The sequence below is a fragment of the Schistocerca serialis genome, chromosome 8 (genome assembly GCF_023864345.2).
Source record: "Schistocerca serialis cubense isolate TAMUIC-IGC-003099 chromosome 8, iqSchSeri2.2, whole genome shotgun sequence".
Classification (NCBI taxonomy): domain Eukaryota; kingdom Metazoa; phylum Arthropoda; class Insecta; order Orthoptera; family Acrididae; genus Schistocerca; species Schistocerca serialis.
This window is the reverse complement of record NC_064645.1, coordinates 180,050,429-180,067,589: the sequence shown is the minus strand read 5'-3', so window position 1 is coordinate 180,067,589 and position 17,161 is coordinate 180,050,429. Positions and strand designations below refer to the sequence as shown.

Here is a 17,161-nt window from a genome sequence, read left to right as displayed (position 1 = left end):
AGGAATAACATCGTTGTGGCTTTCCAAAGTATCAGAAGAATGGGAGAATTCTCCAGGTTGCCGTAATACTCGCCAACGATGGTCATTAGGGGCAGCACAAAACCGCGATTCATCGCTGAACAAAATGTGTCGACATTAAAATTGGAATACCATGAACACTGCATGCAACAACAGTATAAGTGGCATGAAATTTACCACGTGCTGGAACATGCAGTCGATCAGCTTTTCAGCTCATACTCCCGAAGTAGGTGGGTGTAACACCATCTGAAATCTGTAACAGGGAAAGATCATGCTGAATGTTTCAGATATCGTATTTCAGAATTGTATGTTTCTAAGACCATCACGTATGGCCCATGGAGGAGGCAGAAATGTCTACAGGGACAAATCGGAATTAAAGACAGAATCCTGATCTATTATGAAAGCAGTTTATCGTTCCGCGGTGCTTTTTCTCGAGCTGCTAAGGTATCTAAGACTGTTATGTGACTACGTGCGCGATTGATTCAGGCAGCTCTACTCAAGGCCATGCACGATTTCAGTGAACCCCCGCGACGATCGAGAGGGCAGGAATTTTGTTTGCCTCATCTGCCATCTTTTATTTGCAAATACACGAGCATAACATGGTCGTACGACGACTGTATCCAGCAACACGCACTGTTAGCACGGCGGCCATTGTTCTGGCTGGCATTGACACGGCAGTAGAGGGATTCGCATCGACAGAAGAGCGCTCAACAACAACAGTTAAATCAGGAGAGCAAATACGAGGTTTGTTCGGTCAGGTCCCGGTTATAGGTACAGCATCGCGATACATGTGTCTGTATGTGAAGGCTCCGAGAAGAACGAATGTAGCCAGGTTGCATTTGGCACACAAGACCGGCACTAGACGTAATGGTATTGGGTGCCTTTGGTTATCATCAGCTCAATTTAATAAGTGTTAAGGGCAGACACCAATGGTAAGGGATGGCCTCTTCGATTAGTAAAAGTCCTTGGTCCCGGAATCGAACCTAGCCACCTTCTAAATTTTGAATAATAATCATCAGTTTTGGCGGCCGAGGACTTACGCCATAAGAAGTCACGAAGCCACCATCGTTCTATCAACGACCTTGTAAAGATGGCGGAGGAAAGGAGAGAGATTCAGGCCAGTCTCTTGCCCTTGGGGTGCGGAATTGCCCATAAGATGGACTAATAAAAATGATCAATGGCGTGATGATGCAGAAGACAATGGAAACCACTTCACTATAGACACATAATATGTATCCACAGCACATGTGGCCTGTAGTTGATAAAAATTTCATGATGATCTGTTAGCAAAAGATTCCGGAATAGTCCCCCATTCAGATCTTGGAGGGAGGGGACTGCTAAGAGAGAGATTACCATGGAAAAAGATTTAAAAAATAACGAAAGGATACCGTTGTACAAGTCGGTTCGTGGATTGTCCGAATTTTTAACGTGGCAGGGAAGCTAGAAAATCTGAAAACGGAAATGATAAGACTCAATCTAGATATGATGGTAGTTAGTGAAGTGAAATGGAAAGAAGACAAAGATTTCTGGGCAGATGAGTATACGCAGAAAATGCTATAATAGGAGTAGGAATCGTTACGAATAGGAAGGGCGGGTAAAGAGTATGTTGAAACTTCCTGGCAGATTAAAACTGTGTGCCCGACCGAGACTCGAACTCAGGACCTTTGCCTTTCGCCGGCAAAGGTCCCGAGTTCGAGTCTCGGTCGGGCACACAGTTTTAATCTGCCAGGAAGTTTCATATCAGCGCACACTCCGCTGCAGAGTGAAAATCTCATTCGGGAAAGAGTATGTTATTTCGAACGGTTCAGTGATATAGTTGCTCTCATCAGGAACGATAGCAAACCAACACCGACAACAGTAGTTAAGGTATAAATGAGCATGAGAACGGCGCAAGCTGAAGATGAGGAGGCAGAAAAAGTATGTGAGGATATTAAACGGCTAATTCCGTACGTAAGAGGAGATAAAAATCTAATAGTCTGTGAGGACTCAAATACGGTTGTTGGAGAAGGAGTAGAAGAAAAAGTTACCGGATAATATGGTCTTCTTGCTAGGAATGAGAGAGGAGAAAGGGTAACTGGGTTCTGCAATAAATTTCAGCCAGTAACAACGAATGCTATGTCAAGAATCGCAAGAGGTGGAGGTATACTTGGAAAAGGCTGAGAGGTACAGCAAGATTTCAGAGATTGCAGATTGAACAGAGTATTTCTACGCCGTCTTCGTGAGCTTCCGTACCTCGACCATTGTGAGGTTGACGCTAGTGACGTCGCCCATCCAGAGCCCGGGGTCCCGCTGCAGCGTGTCCAGCTGCTCCTGCCGGAAGTCCATGAAGCGGTCCAGCACGACGCGCAGCTTCTCTCCAGGTGTTCCAGGCGTCAGTCTGGCGCCGTGGCCCGTGAAGCCCCGGCAGGTCACACGCGGACCTGCAGTGCAAGAGTGTAACATACCGGGTGATCAAAAGGTCACTATAAATTTGAAAACTGAATAAATCACGGAATAATGTAGATAGAGAGGTACAAATTGACACACATACTTGGAATGACATGGGATTTTACTAGAACCAAAAAAAAAAAAAAAAAATACAAAAGTTCAAAAAATGTCCGACAGATGGCGCTTCATCGGATCAGAATAGCAATAATTAGCATAACAAAGTAAGACAAAGCAAAGATGATGTTCTTTATAGGAAATGCTCAATATGTCCACCATCATTCCTCAACAATAGCTGTAGTCGAGGAATAATGTTGTGAGTTATGGTGAGGCATTGGCGTCGGATGGTTGCTTTCAGCATCCCTAGAGATGTCGGTCGATCACGATACACTTGTGACTTCAGGTAACCCCAAAGCCAATAATCGCACGGACTGAGGTCTGGGGACCTGGGAGGCCAAGCATAACGAAAGTGGCGGCTGAGCACACGATCATCACCAAACAACGCACGCAAGAGATCTTTCACGCGTCTAGCAATATGGGGTGGTTCAAATAAAATCCCATGTCATTCCAAGCATGTGTGTCAATTTTTACCTCTCTATCTACATTATTACGTGGTTTATTAAGTTTTCAAATTTATACTCACATTTTGATTAACCGGTACATTCGGCAGTATGCGGTTTCAAAATAATTATGTGCAATTTTTGAATTTTGGGGAAATATTATTACGTATGAGTATGAGCGCCCTCATGGGGAAAGCATTTTCGATATTATAGGTCAACCAGGAACACGCGAACATAACGAGCGTAACGTGGTGGAACGCATACCATTCTGGAGAAAAGAGATAAGAGGCTGGCTGGTTCATTTAGAAAGTGGACTTACTTGCTGACGATGTTAGCTTTGCATTGTTTAACGGATGCGCAATTATAGTAAGAATAATTAGTTTTTTAGTCTGTACTGACAGTAGAAGTAAAACTGCGGTAATTAAAGGAGAATTAATGAACTGCAAATGAAATAACTTGCAACACGCTGTGCACAATATTTTGCTAACCAGACATTTTTATTACAAAAATTCCGATGAAGAATTAAATTCAGTACGACGATTAAGATTAAAATATTTGTGAGCATTGTATGAGTATATTGTGGTTGTGACTATATAGAAGCTATCTGATGTAGGCTCAAACTAAACGTGCGAGTAGAGGTCAACGAGAGCCCAAATAATACTGATAAAAGTAGTTTCGCCGGCCGCGGTGGCCAAGCGGCTCTAGGCGCTGCCGTCCGGAACCGCGTGACTGCTATGGTCACAGGTTCGAATCCTGCCTCAGGCACGGATGTGTGAGATGTCCTTAAGTTAGTTAGGTGTAAGGGGAGCCGGAACGATCCATCTCCTCCATGTTAATTTTAGCAAATAGAAGGAACATTTTTTCTAAAACCGTTAAACATATTGCTCTGAAATTTGGACTACATGTTCACTGTATATTTCTCTACAAAGTTATAATGCCATGTTAAGAAATATTTATTGGTTTTGGTTTTACAATTTTTTTTAAACAGATGCTAATTTTTTCTGTAAAATTTTGCACTTTTTCTTCTATAACTCTTGAATTATACGGTATATTTTTACAATTTCTTATAAATATGAAGTAAAAGAAGTAAAAAAAAATAGTGTGTGTAAATTTCATTGATATACTGTTTGCAGTTTTTGAGAAAATGTTCCTTGAATATGAAAATTTTAAAGTTATGGGCAATGGTTTCCAAAGTTTTTTAATACATTGCTGCCCCATCTGATGGATCATCAGCATCCTCTTCTTATTCCAGTGTTAGTTTCCTTTTCACTGGTCTTTTCTTCCCTTTTGCTGCATGCTGTAGCTCTTCTTTCAGCACCTCTTAGTCTTTCTTCATCCCTTTAGGCGCATTGGGGAAATGGTGTTGTGTCCTCATTGGAAACCTAAACGTTTCAGCACATCACATTTGCTAATGTTTTCTTCATTGTATGTCGCCACTGCATCATACACTCCAAAATGCAATGTTTTTATATGCACAAACACTCTTTTGGGAATCCTAATCCAAATTAAATTATTTGCACTTTCATTTGGATTTTGTGTTTTCCCATGTAAACACTTTTCCAATGAACTTGCCTGTGATAAATCTCTGAATAGGGGCTTAATTACATCAATTACAGAAATTGGAAAACTGTTTTTATGGGCATATTCCTTTCCTGATTGTTACTTACACCATGCGTCATCACCTGTGGGGCACAGTGCATGTTGTGGGTGCTCATTTGTTGATGCAGCCTAACATTTATATCATAAACCTTCTTTCCACTATTACCACTACGAAGAATACTGTTAGAATTAGAAAACGAAACTTCTGCAGCACATTTATTACACTTCTATAACATTTTACATGCTAAACCAATGTGTGAATGTATCTGCAATTCCAGTCCCCTTCCTTTGCTAACTTGGCTTAATACGTTATGTTTCAAAATATTAGAGAGCACGGAAATGTTATTTATTTCATTCACATAGTTACTGTCAATTTCATAGTTTTCAAATTTTTCTTTACTGTAAAATAGTTTCTCGATGGAAGAAGTTCTATCACATTCTTTTGGAGTAGTCGGTGAAGCAGTCTGAGCAGCATCTCCCTTCGAAACAACAAAAAATTTCTTCTTCCACTCATTGTGCCTTTTCTTAAACACTCGATTGCTGAAACGGGGAATATTGATATCCACAAACCAAATACGTAAAACAGTTACGAGCAAAATTCGTCAAATACGCAAAATTGAACTGCTAAAGAACGCAAAGCAAACTCCACAAGTCAACACACACGTTGTAGCGTTTATGTTTTCCGATATCAACAGTCACTTGTCACAGAGATAAAGCCATACAACATTGGAAAACAAAACACTTTCTAATTCCGCAAAGATATCCCGCTTGCAACCAGCGAGCGGCGCGGTCAGAGGTGACACACCAAGTCGCTGCAACCGTTTACGCGGTGTCAACTTTGCAGCGATAAAAAACACACTTACAATTCACTTAGAAGGGTGAAACTTGATTTGTTTTATTTAGAAAACTCCAAATAATTTTATAATGAAAAAACCAAAAAACGTTAATTTTGTCATTTTCATCATTCCGGCTCTCCTTGGGTAGTTCTAAGCTCTAGGAGACTGATGACCTCAGATGCTAAGTCCCATAGTTCTGAGAGCCATTTGAGCAAAAAATAGTTTCGAAAACCTATGGTTCCCCGAATACTTTGTATTACGAGTGAGTACATGAACATCTTATAACAGTCCCCGAGGATCCAAAGGCAGACATGCACTTGAGGACAAACGCGTTACGACAAGTGTTCCACATTACCACCGTCATGTAAAGGCAGGCTCAGCACGTCTCCTCCACTAATGCCCGCAAACGCTTAAAGTCCCAGATGCGTTCCGAATGCGTTGACAGCCAACCACAAAGCGTTCCGGTAGTTTATCGGCGCTATTAAGAGAGCTGGAGTACCGCAAAGCTATTAAATATCAATAGCCAATAGAGGCTGTAGTAGTGACGATCCACGACCCACTAACTTGTTGAACATCCTTGCTATGTATTCCCGAACAGCAACTTGAAAGTGTTCTGGTGCACCATTGTGCATACACTATATAGCTATCCTTTCACGACAAGAAGCATTATAGCAGTAGTCCTGTTGCAGGTAATGAAGTTACGGTTGCGTGTATATCTTATCGCGGAAATCATTGGTTCCCAGAACTATGTTTATTAGGATTATTTGCTTTTTTCATTGGCCTCTAAGACATTGTACAGTCTGACAGTGCTCCCAAGACAGAAGCAAGACAATGATTAATGCAGTTACGACTGTTTTCAGTACATATTCTGCTACCTTGCTGTGAAGTATAATTTTAAGTGACGTTATTTTATATTTTGTGAAGATGTTCATGAAAATTAAAGGAGACGTATCCATCGGGACAGGAACGTGAACGAGACCAGATAGGAATGAGATGAGATAATGGCGGAATTTAAAGCTGTGAATATGGATCGCTCAGACGGTAGAGCACTTGTCCGCGAAAGGCAAAGGTCCAGAGTTCGAGTCTCGGTCCGGCACACAGTTTTAATGTGCCACGAAGTTTCGACACCATGTAGAATCTGAGCTGCAGATCAACGACTGTTGGTCTTGTACAACAGTCAGCGTGAGTGTGACTGTATGCGGTTTTCCGCGCATATTTAGACAAATTGTTATCTCAGAAAACACTACACAGAAACCCTTAACATACTGTAACATATAAAATAAAATTTACACGATTCACGGTTGGAGGGTGTACACGATGTCCATCGCTTATGTGACAAATGTGGTGACAGAAAGGGCGTCTGGCCACAACGTTAAAACAAATTTGCTACATCATAAGAGAAGCGGATCTCTTACGACGGGATAAACACTGAGATAGAGAGAATAAATTTTCAGAATAGTAGGCGAGGGCTAACAAGTTTCATGAAAAAACATTGGTAGGCAAGTGCTTTTACGTAATTGCATTTAAGGCTGATAGAAATCTAAGGAGCAAATGAACCGTTTGCAAGTCGTAACCTGCTTTAATCATAAATACAGGGTGTTACAAAAAGGTACGGCCAAACTTCTAGGAAACATTCCTCACACACAAATAAAGAAAAGATGTTACGTGGACATGTGTCTGGAGACGATTAATTTCCATGTTAGAGCTCATTTTACTTTCGTCAGTATCTACTGTACTTCCTCGATTCCCGCCAGTTGGCCCAATTGAAGGAAGGTAATGTTGACTTCGGTGCTTGTGTTGACATGCGACTCATTGCTCTACAGTACTAGCATCAAGCGCATCAGTACGTAGCATCAACAGGTTAGTGTTCATCACGAACGTGGTTTTGCAGTCAGTGCAATGTTTACAAATGCGGAGTTGGCAGATGCCCATTTGATGTATGGATTAGCACGGGGCAATAGCCGTGGCGCGGTCCGTTTGTATCGAGACAGATTTCCAGAACGAAGGTGTCCCGACAGGAAGATGTTGGAAGCAATTGATCGGCGTCTTAAGGAGCACGGAAAATTCCAGCCTATGACTCGTGACTGGGGAAGACCTAGAACGACGAGGACACCTGCAATGGACGAAGCAATTCTTCGTGCAGTTGGCTATTCTCCAGGGCTGCATCAGCGCATCAGGGATTCCATGAGACGGAGGGTGGATGCATGTATCCTCGCCAACGGAGGACATTTTGAACATTTCCTGTAACAAAGTGTTTGAAGTCACGCTGGTACGTTCTGTTGCTGTGTGTTTTCATTCCATGATTCATGTGATTTGAAGAGAAGTAATAAAATGAGCTCTAACAAAAAAGTAAGCGTTTCCGGACACATGTCCACATAACATACTTTCTTTCTTTGTGTGTGAGGAATGTTTCCTGAAAATTTGGCAGTACCTTTTTGTAACACCCTGTATATGTATGAGTGTTGCTAAATGTTACTATATTTGCGTAAATAAAAGTATTATGTTCTCAATAACCTTCAAATAGTGAGCTACACCCTTAATTTTTATATATGAATCAGTGAATTTACTAATGGGACTTTCGTTGCGTATGCCTGTGGTCATTTTCAGAATTCAGATCAATAACTAGATTAATTAATTTAATAAGATTGAACATTAAATTCCTCGTGTATCTATGTATCATCATAACAAAATGAAGATTGTGAATCGTTGAGGGAGTATGGACGAGAACAGTGGCGTATTTAAGTTTCCGAAATAATGACAAATTTTATTAATCCTTTTGTAACAACAACTACAACGATAAACACAAATCAGAAAAGGAATGGTGTTTGACTGGCAAAGCATATTTTGGGGTGGAAGCTATACAAATTCTTCCCTGAATTGATCCGTTTTACAAAGCGATCTAACCTTGTTTACGCGAATCCACTGTGAGGCTCAACCACGTTCAAATGAAGTCAACTATGACCAAGTAAACCAGAAACAATGGTTCACCTGAGAACGGGAAACTGTGAATATAATTTAACAACCCCGCGCCGATGTAGCAGTATTTTACCCTTTCACCTTCATTCAGGCAGCAGCACAAAACGGTGCGCTGTGTGCGAGAAGCAGTGCCCTGCAACAGCTGTAATGTTCTGACGTATCCACGAAAATTTCCAAACTACACGGCCAGACGTTCTGATTATGAGAACTCGGGAAACTTCGTTAACAGAGCCTTGAAATCTCGGCAGATTCCAGTGCGAGGCGCACCCGTTCTCTGTTCTGTTCAATCCAATTTGACTTGCAGGCACGTCAATGCGTGGTGGAATTGTCAAACTTTGGCCGACTCAGGATAACTAAGTTCACCCTTGTGACACACGATATGTCCGAGATGATGCGCAGTTCCACTATATGTATAGTTGGAAACTACCACTGTCTCTTAGCCCACCACAAGGTACAGACCACAAGTCTCATTCACTAGGGAAAGACCTGAGGTACTCCATCGGGGGAGGACCAGAAGGTGAAGAATCAAACAACCACAACCACTTTGCACCAAGCCTCGGTACGGAAGACGTATTAGCAAAAACAAAACCGCCCGCACATTGCACAAACTAGTCACACCATCCTCTACTCACTGAATCTCTCCTCTTGACTGAGCTGTTTGCCTGGTAGCCATTCGAGACCAGTACCAGAGTTCTCACACTGGGGGAGCAAGCCTCCACTTTGCATATCCTGAGAGGAGCCAAACAGAAACTCCTAATTTCTGTTGTCGAAAAAGAAGATTTTAGACCAAAGAGGCGTCGTTCCGATGGTAAGCATGTCCATGTTTTGGCAAAAAACATCTACCTAGATGGGACCAAAGTGGATCATGTATGGAAAGATCTACTCTTTCGAGGTCAACCATTTCCAGTTTCTGAAAAACGGTTGTTAAGCTTCCCAGAGAGTCGTGCGCATGAAATGTATGTTTTCGATGCTCGCTGAAAGAACCTCGCGACCCTGTGACGTCAGATGAGTCTCAGACTAGCCTCCATTAAACACCTGCACGTGCTCTGTCCATATCATACCAGCTTCTAACATGAGAATGCATGGAGTCTTACGATCTTCCCACCGTTTGCACAAAGGCTCAGTTTACAGCAGTCTCTCATAAACGGCTTCCCCCACCAAATTCCCATTAACTGGCTGCCTTCATGATGGACTGCTGCCTGGCCCAGGTAAAATGTTTTGCTAACTGGTTCCCCATTTGGCTGACCCTAAGAGGAAGAAGTCCCTCTGCAGGTACGTTCCACTGAGTGTTTCTTCCCAGAATCACTCACACAGTCTGGGCGCTGCACTCAACATTTATGGTCCCCATTTCATCTCCCCCCTGTTCTCTGTTGTCTCAACTACTGCCTCTCGGATACAAGTTCTCTACAGGTTACACATGCCTTTATTCAAACATTTTTTCTACCATTTCCTCATGTAAAATAGTCATAAACCATGTGTATGAAATTTAGTAGTGGGGAAAACCGAGATCATGACCTAAAATACGAGTGTTACTCACAAGGGAACCTCCCCATCGCACCCCCCTCAGATTTAGCTATAAGTTGTCACAGTGGATAGGCCTTGAAAAACTGAACACAGATCAATTGAGAAACCAGGAAGAAGTTGTGTGGAACTGTGAAAAAATAAGCAAAATATACAAACTGAGTAGTCCATGGGCAAGATATGCAACATCATGGATATATTCAGCTCCAGAGGGCCGTGGTCCCGTGGTTAGCGTGAGTAGCTGCGGAGCGAGAGGTCCTTGGTTCAACTCCTCCCTCGAGTGAAGCAAAGTTTTGATCTGCCCGTCCGTTCATTAGCGTCTATGTTCACTGTAATAAGTTTAGTGTCTGTGTTTTGCGACCGCACCGCAAAACCGTGCGATTAGTAGACGAAAGGACGTGCCTCTCCAATGGGAACCGAAAACATTTGATCGCAAGGTCATAGGTCAACCGATTCCTCCACAGGAAAACACGTCTGATATATTCTATACGACACTGGTGACGGCATGTGCGTCACATGACAGGAATATGTTGTCGACCCACCTAGCATGTACACTTGGCGAATGGGTAGAAAGATTCTTCTACCTTGCCCGATGTAGGTTTTCTTGTGGATGTGATAATCACTCCCAACAAAGTGATGAAAACAAGAATTTGTCTCATAAACTGCAACAAATGAATGCAACAGTTTCACAGTCGCGCAGTTTTCCCTTTTAACGTTTTCAAATTTTTCCGTGTGTAGACCGTTAAATCCTGCATATATCCAAGCAAATCTGAACATGTCCTGGAATTTTGGAGAGCGAAGTTGATTACGTGTGAGTGCTTGAACTTTGATAATTGTTTGAAAATAAAAAGTTAAACTTTTCACCCGAGGGAAGATTAGAACCAAAGACCTTCCGTTCCGCGTCTGCTCACGCTAATCACTCGACCACGGCGCTCGTGAGGTCTGCCCCTCCTTATGTTGCGCATGGACTACTCAGTTTGTATATTTTGCTTATTTTTTTCATAGTTTCACACAACTTCTTCCTGTTTTCTCGATTGATCTGTGTTCAGTTTTTCAAGTTTTTAAGTGAGAGAGTGGCATACCACCTCTCATGTTCATCGCCGCGTGAACTTACTGTCGACGTAAATCTTACCTTCATTGTATTTTTGTACGTTTAACATAGTAACGAGTGCTGTCACTTTATGCTAGAGTACACGCAATTCCCCAAATGAATTAATTAGGGGGCCGCCTGTGCAGCCTCACCTCAATGTGTGTTCCTCACTTAGTGGCCTAAAGTCTCGCTAGCCGCAAAATTGCTGGTAATCGCGATTTAAACGCTCTGATGGAGACGTAGCAATGTTTTTCTTTGAATTGCTTGTGAAACTTAATAGCCTTTGTCATGTCGTAACACAGAATACAGGGACAACAGGAGGTTTGAGTACAGTCTGCAATATCTGAGTGATGACAAGCGAGTGCTGGAAGACAAAATCCCAGTGAAGGCAGGTGGTGGCTTGTATCAGCGGCAACCAGTGTCACAGAGCGCCTACGAGAGGCGCGGATTATCGGATCCAACAGAATGCTCGCAGCTGGAGACTTAAGGAATACAGGGGTCTGATTAACACTATTTACTAGCGATCAGATAACTACTTCACTGAAGGCTGATTTTAAACATTAGTAAAGCAAAGGAAGTAACTGGTTGCCCAACAGAAGTCAGTGTCTAAATCCATGGGGGTGAGTGCTAACAGAAGTAGCGAACACTAGCAGCATATTAAGTACAGGCATGCAAGCAACACACCATCTGAGAGAAACGGACATATAAGAGCTTCCAGAATGATATTTTTCACTCTGCAGCGGATTGTGCGATGGTATGAAACCTCTTGGCAGGTTAAAACTGTACATCGGACCGAGACTCGAACTCGAGACCTGTTGCCTTTCAGCTCTACCAGCTGAGCTACCCAAGCACGAATCAAGACTCCGAGTTCGAGTCTGCAGGAGCTTATCGACGCTGGCCACGGGCGACATGGGATCGGTGTCCCAACGACCTGATTGAGAAAGCCCTCTGAATACAGAAACATGAGTATTTAGAAGACCGTAGCACCGCACTATTTCTCCCTTCCTACAGACGACCCACCAACACACTGGCACTTAACAAGTTTTGGCCAGTCTGACCAGTCCCTCTGCACCTCCAGGACGTCTCTGGCCAACACGTTTAGATTGATACCTTTTTACTACTCGTTAAGTAGGGATGGTCCTGGACCTTACACCAACAAACTACAAGTTTGGCAGAAACAGCGTGAAAGGTGGACATTTGTGAGTGGACTGGATGTTAATTTGCGGATAGTTTCATAATGAGTGGAAACGTGTTATGAGAGCGATGCAGTAGTATGGTCGAACTGTGGAACAGTCGATTGACCGCAGTGACAGTAGTATTCCTGAACTTATGTATTTTGACTTAGCTGTAAAGTGGAGAGTTGTCGAGTATTGGAAGTGGAATAAGCTGGCAGAACTTTTAACGTAGTGCATATTAGAGGAGGATTTTACTGAAAAAAATTTGTTAGGAATTATTAATGTGATGGAAGGACTTACGGACACAGCATTTATAGGACAGAGAAAATGAATTTGCGTTATGGTTACGTTTATAAAGTAATAATTTTTGCTTCCATGTGCTGATAACATTAGCAATTCTAGCAACATAAGAGTCCACCTCCCCACCTCTGTTCAGGTCATTTCTGTTTAATTAATTTCAATTTGCATAAACGTAGTAGTATTGCCTTCTAAGATTTTTGTAAATAAATTAAATTTTCTGGTATTCTGTGAGTTTTGTATAGTTCTAAATTAAGCATTGTCTCTATAATGAACGGATTAGTATTTTCATTTCAATGAAGAAGATTTTTAGTATGAGGAAGTCATCCCAAACTTCCTCTCCGCAGTTTAGTTTTACTTTTGAATATTGTAGCTGGTGCGATTGCTCCTTACTGTGCTGCTGCTGAATGTGCTGTAATTTTTAGGAGAGATTCTTTCCGTATTTTGTTGTTTCTTTCGTGTCTCATCTCAGGTTTCCATTACCCAAATTCTAAGCATTTTCTTTGCAATTCAAATTTTTGATGAGCCAGGAAACAGTGCGTGTTTCACAGGATAGCTTCGTAATTTTAGTCTTTCAGTTGTTTTGGGAAGTGCACAGTTTAGCTGTGGTAGTGGTTTTTGAGTACCAGTTTTGATTTAATTTCCCGCACAGTGCACGCCATTTAGTTTTGCCTTAATGTAAATGTGCTCTGAGAGACGCTGTCTGAAATATTAGTTCCAGTTCAATCTTCCCATAACATAGGACAGTACATTCAGTTGTGAGTAGAAAAGCAGGCAAACATTTTAATGCTCATTAGCGAACAAACGATCGAGTCAGAGCAAATAACTTTCAAGCTTTCAGCTGAAAGCTAAACGTCACTTCCACTCTTATGAGGGCCAACTACGACAGTACTTCACGTCACTTGGCCCCGCTCTCAGTCCCTTTGTGAGTGCGGACTGCTGTGTTAGCACACGGACCTGTGTAAACCCACTGCCGTTGCAATTCTCAGGAGCAAGTATCAATCTTGCTACCTCTGCTAGGACCTGCCTTTGCGTGACCACCTTCTACTGTGACTCCTTACAGCAGCGTCTAAGCGGTGGACGGAGTTACCAGTTAATACTCTGGAATGAAACTTCTGCCCTGGGACAGTCCAGACCGTCTGTAATTTGCAGGGCTCTAGTGTTACTGTTTAGCTCCGGTAACCTAAATCCTACCAATCGTCCCTACACTCTGCATGTGTCGCTGATTTCCTATCTTGACGTGCCCTTGATGGCTCCCAACAGCCTTCAGCGTAACAAAGTACAAGTTATTAAGTCATCAATGTGTAACAACTCCCCCATGGGAGAAATCTGTTGGCAATTATTTGGCAACAAATGTATAAGATGGCTTCTGTTGTAGTTAAAACATCTTACCTCTAGAAATGACATTACAGACGTTCTTGGTTAATGACTCTAGCTTTCTTTACATTTTTCTCTTTGTAAAGTTTGTATCCTTCACTGTCTCATACTTGTAAAAGTCAACATAAAACACTGTTTCATTTTTCACTGCTCTTATGTAAACGTAAATACAGATGCATGCAAGCATCATTGTAAAACAGTTTTTCATTTTCCATGAAGACGTACATTACGTAGAAAATAAACGTAAATCATTGGCTGATTAATGTTTTCCTTTTTAACTTTACAGATACAAACATACAATATTTTTCTCTATTTTTTTACGTTACATATACACGTTCATATTTATTTGTCTTCGCATTACTTACAAATAAACATATCAATACAGCACATTATGTATCATCATTACAGTAATAAATCTAAAAGAAAACACACAATATTACAAAATTCTTGTTTACAGTTTATTATGTGCTTCACAACAGTACTTTCTTACGTACAACGAGAGTTTTGCAGTGACTAGCACTATCTTTGATGTCTGCTTGTATGAGGTATAGGTAAAGCGATTCTTTCTTCGTTGTGTTCAAACGTAAGGGAGCTTTCATCACGATCTTCACTATTTAGAAGAGGACGTCTACAACGAATGCGTGTCATTTCCGACTCTTCACTTGTGTTTACTACGGTCGTCCTCACACACACTCTGCCACAACACTCATCACCAGGCCTTTCCACATATGCTTTAAGTAATCTCTAAAGCATTTGCAGTAACTGCACGAACAACATATAAATATTATGGTAAGTATTACAACTCCTAGGAAAGACCAGAACGAATAATGACACCACGTTATTTTTGACAAACTATGCTGCTGTTGTAAAGCTATTTCCTCTTCTGTTTCTATTATTTTATGACCTGCTATTTTAACGTCATCTAAACGTTATATTACATGATCCAGCGTCATGTCTAACTGTTGCTCAAAAATGTTCCTTTCTTCCTTATTTATGATACAGCAGTCAGTCTCCATTTTGAAAGCTGGGACTATGTTTTCACTACTCACATTAATTCTTATGATTTCTTCGGACAGTATGAACACCTCTATTCCATACCCTTTACATTGCCCATAAAATGTTAGTCACCCTGCACCTTTGATCAGTACATGTATTGACTTGTTATCATTACTCAAAATTGTTAAGCCTTCCTCTTTTGGAGCAACGTGTACCCATCAGTCTTAATTCAATGGAGTCCAGCTACTATCATGTAGTTTCGCAAACCTCTTGATACAGTCCTTGGGAATTTCCCTTGAGCTAGTAAGATCCTTACTTCACATATTTGGTGATCATATGTGGACATTCAAACAAAGTTTTTTTTTATAAATGTGCGAACGCGATTCGTCTCTTTGCACAACAGTTCCTCGTTCCTCACTTTTGCTTAACGCCTCTTGGATTCATCAAATAACAAATAATATTTTTCTAGCTGTATGTACATAAGTGAACCTTGAATTCCATCAACTTCGGACGGTAGGGATAATACTCTGTGCAGGTTAAACAGTTCGTTTTCTACTAAAGGCACATTCAGTACATAACTTAGTATATGGCCAGAGACAAACACATCATCAATTGTGAGTAATAACAGACACCGTGTCTTCTGTGGCAGCAAATGGAACTTCTCGTCTTCAATATCATCCCGAATTAATTGCAAGTACCTAACTATTGGCACTGGATTACTTATATGAGGTTCCCGGATTCCTTTCTGAGCAGTTACTGTGGCAGAAAGTAACATCTCATATTCCCCTTCCACCTCAGTGCAAACCTATGGCAATTGTATTAACTGCTCATTAACAGTTTTAATCACAGCTGTATCTTTTGATCAGTACTATTAGCGTATTCATTCATGTACCTATGGAGCTTTTCCATCCTTTTAACAATCATTTCCTCGTTACATGGAAGGCTAACTACTATATGGTTGAATCTCGACAAAGCTGCTTTTACTTCCGTTTCTTCTACGTTGGTCAACTTAAAAATTGCCTCTGTTCTTTTTCTATTAAATCAATCTTTCATTCGAAATAGAACGCATCCTGTTCATCAAATGCCCCAAACAATGTTTTATTAGAATGAGATTTTCACTCTGCAGCGGAATCCTGGCAGATTAAAACTGTGTGCCGGACCGAGACTCGAACTCGGGACCTTTTCCTTTCGCGGGCAGGTGCTCTACCAACTGAGCTACCCAAGCACGACTCACACGAGACGAGATACTGGCAGAAGTAAAGTTGTGAGGACGGGGCGTGAGTCGTGCTTCGGTAGCTCAGTTGGTAGAGCACTTGCCCGCGAAAGGCAAAGGTCCCGAGTTCGAGTCTTGGTCCAGCACACAGATTTAATCTGCCAGGAAGTTTAATATTTTATTGGTTTCACCCACAATATTTAAGACATCTCGCTTCTTACGTGTCTCATTTCTGCTTAACTGTCCAGTTTGACCTCGAGAATTCTGGATCTTTTTGACATGCCATTCTAAGGCCTGCTCTATAGCGGTATATTCTTGGTCGCTTATTCCCATGTTTGTTAACCTCTGTTTACAATATCCTACCAATAAATGTGTCAGTCCCTCTGTCTCGCCAGCTTATTGATGGTGTAATTGAAAGTAGATTGTAACTTTTAATTGCCCGGTTTTGGTGTATTTTATGATATGGTTTTAAGCTGTGGACATCTTTATGTGTTAAATAGGAATGGACAATCCAAGTTTTCAATTTTTATGATATTTTTTATTGTCTTATTTTTACAAGTTTCTTCCACTCCTCTCTGTCAGGTAAACGTTGCAAGTCAATTTTGACCACTGCAAATGATGTTATGGACATTAATCTTTGTCCACTGATCTAATGACTGATAACTAATTAAGGCTTTTAGTCACACTTGCCTAATGTGTATGTGCGCATGCTGGCTAGATGTTTTTGTTGTTTTAGGTTTATTATGCCACAGCCCAAGAACAGTGAAGTGGGGAATCATTTTGCAAGCCAAGAAAATAAAGCTAAATGTAGATACTGTTCTCTAAATCTTGTTTACAATCCAAGAACTGGAACGGGAAATCTCGTTCGGCATATGAAGAGGAAGAAGAAACAGTGAAGGATATACAATTATCAGTACCAATTCTAACAATACTAACCCCAATTCTGCATCTAAATCTATATCATCCAATTCAGTAGACGTTTTACCATCTACTTCAGCAGTCTTGCAGCCCTGAATTAGAGTATCTCAAGAACCCAAGCAGTATATCAAACACCGAAATCAAATTTAATTACAAATTAT

General features: G+C 41.3%; 1 protein-coding gene across 1 annotated transcript in view; it reads right to left on the bottom strand.

Annotated features, from left to right (window-relative positions):
* The window catches only part of LOC126416329 (aminoacylase-1-like), a 109,977-nt gene that overhangs the window by 25,498 nt on the left and 67,318 nt on the right, over positions 1-17,161 (bottom strand). Inside the window, exon 5 of the mRNA XM_050083993.1 lies at positions 2,251-2,438. Within this exon, the coding sequence (XP_049939950.1) occupies positions 2,251-2,438 (188 nt within the window). The remainder of the gene's footprint in view (positions 1-2,250; positions 2,439-17,161) is intronic.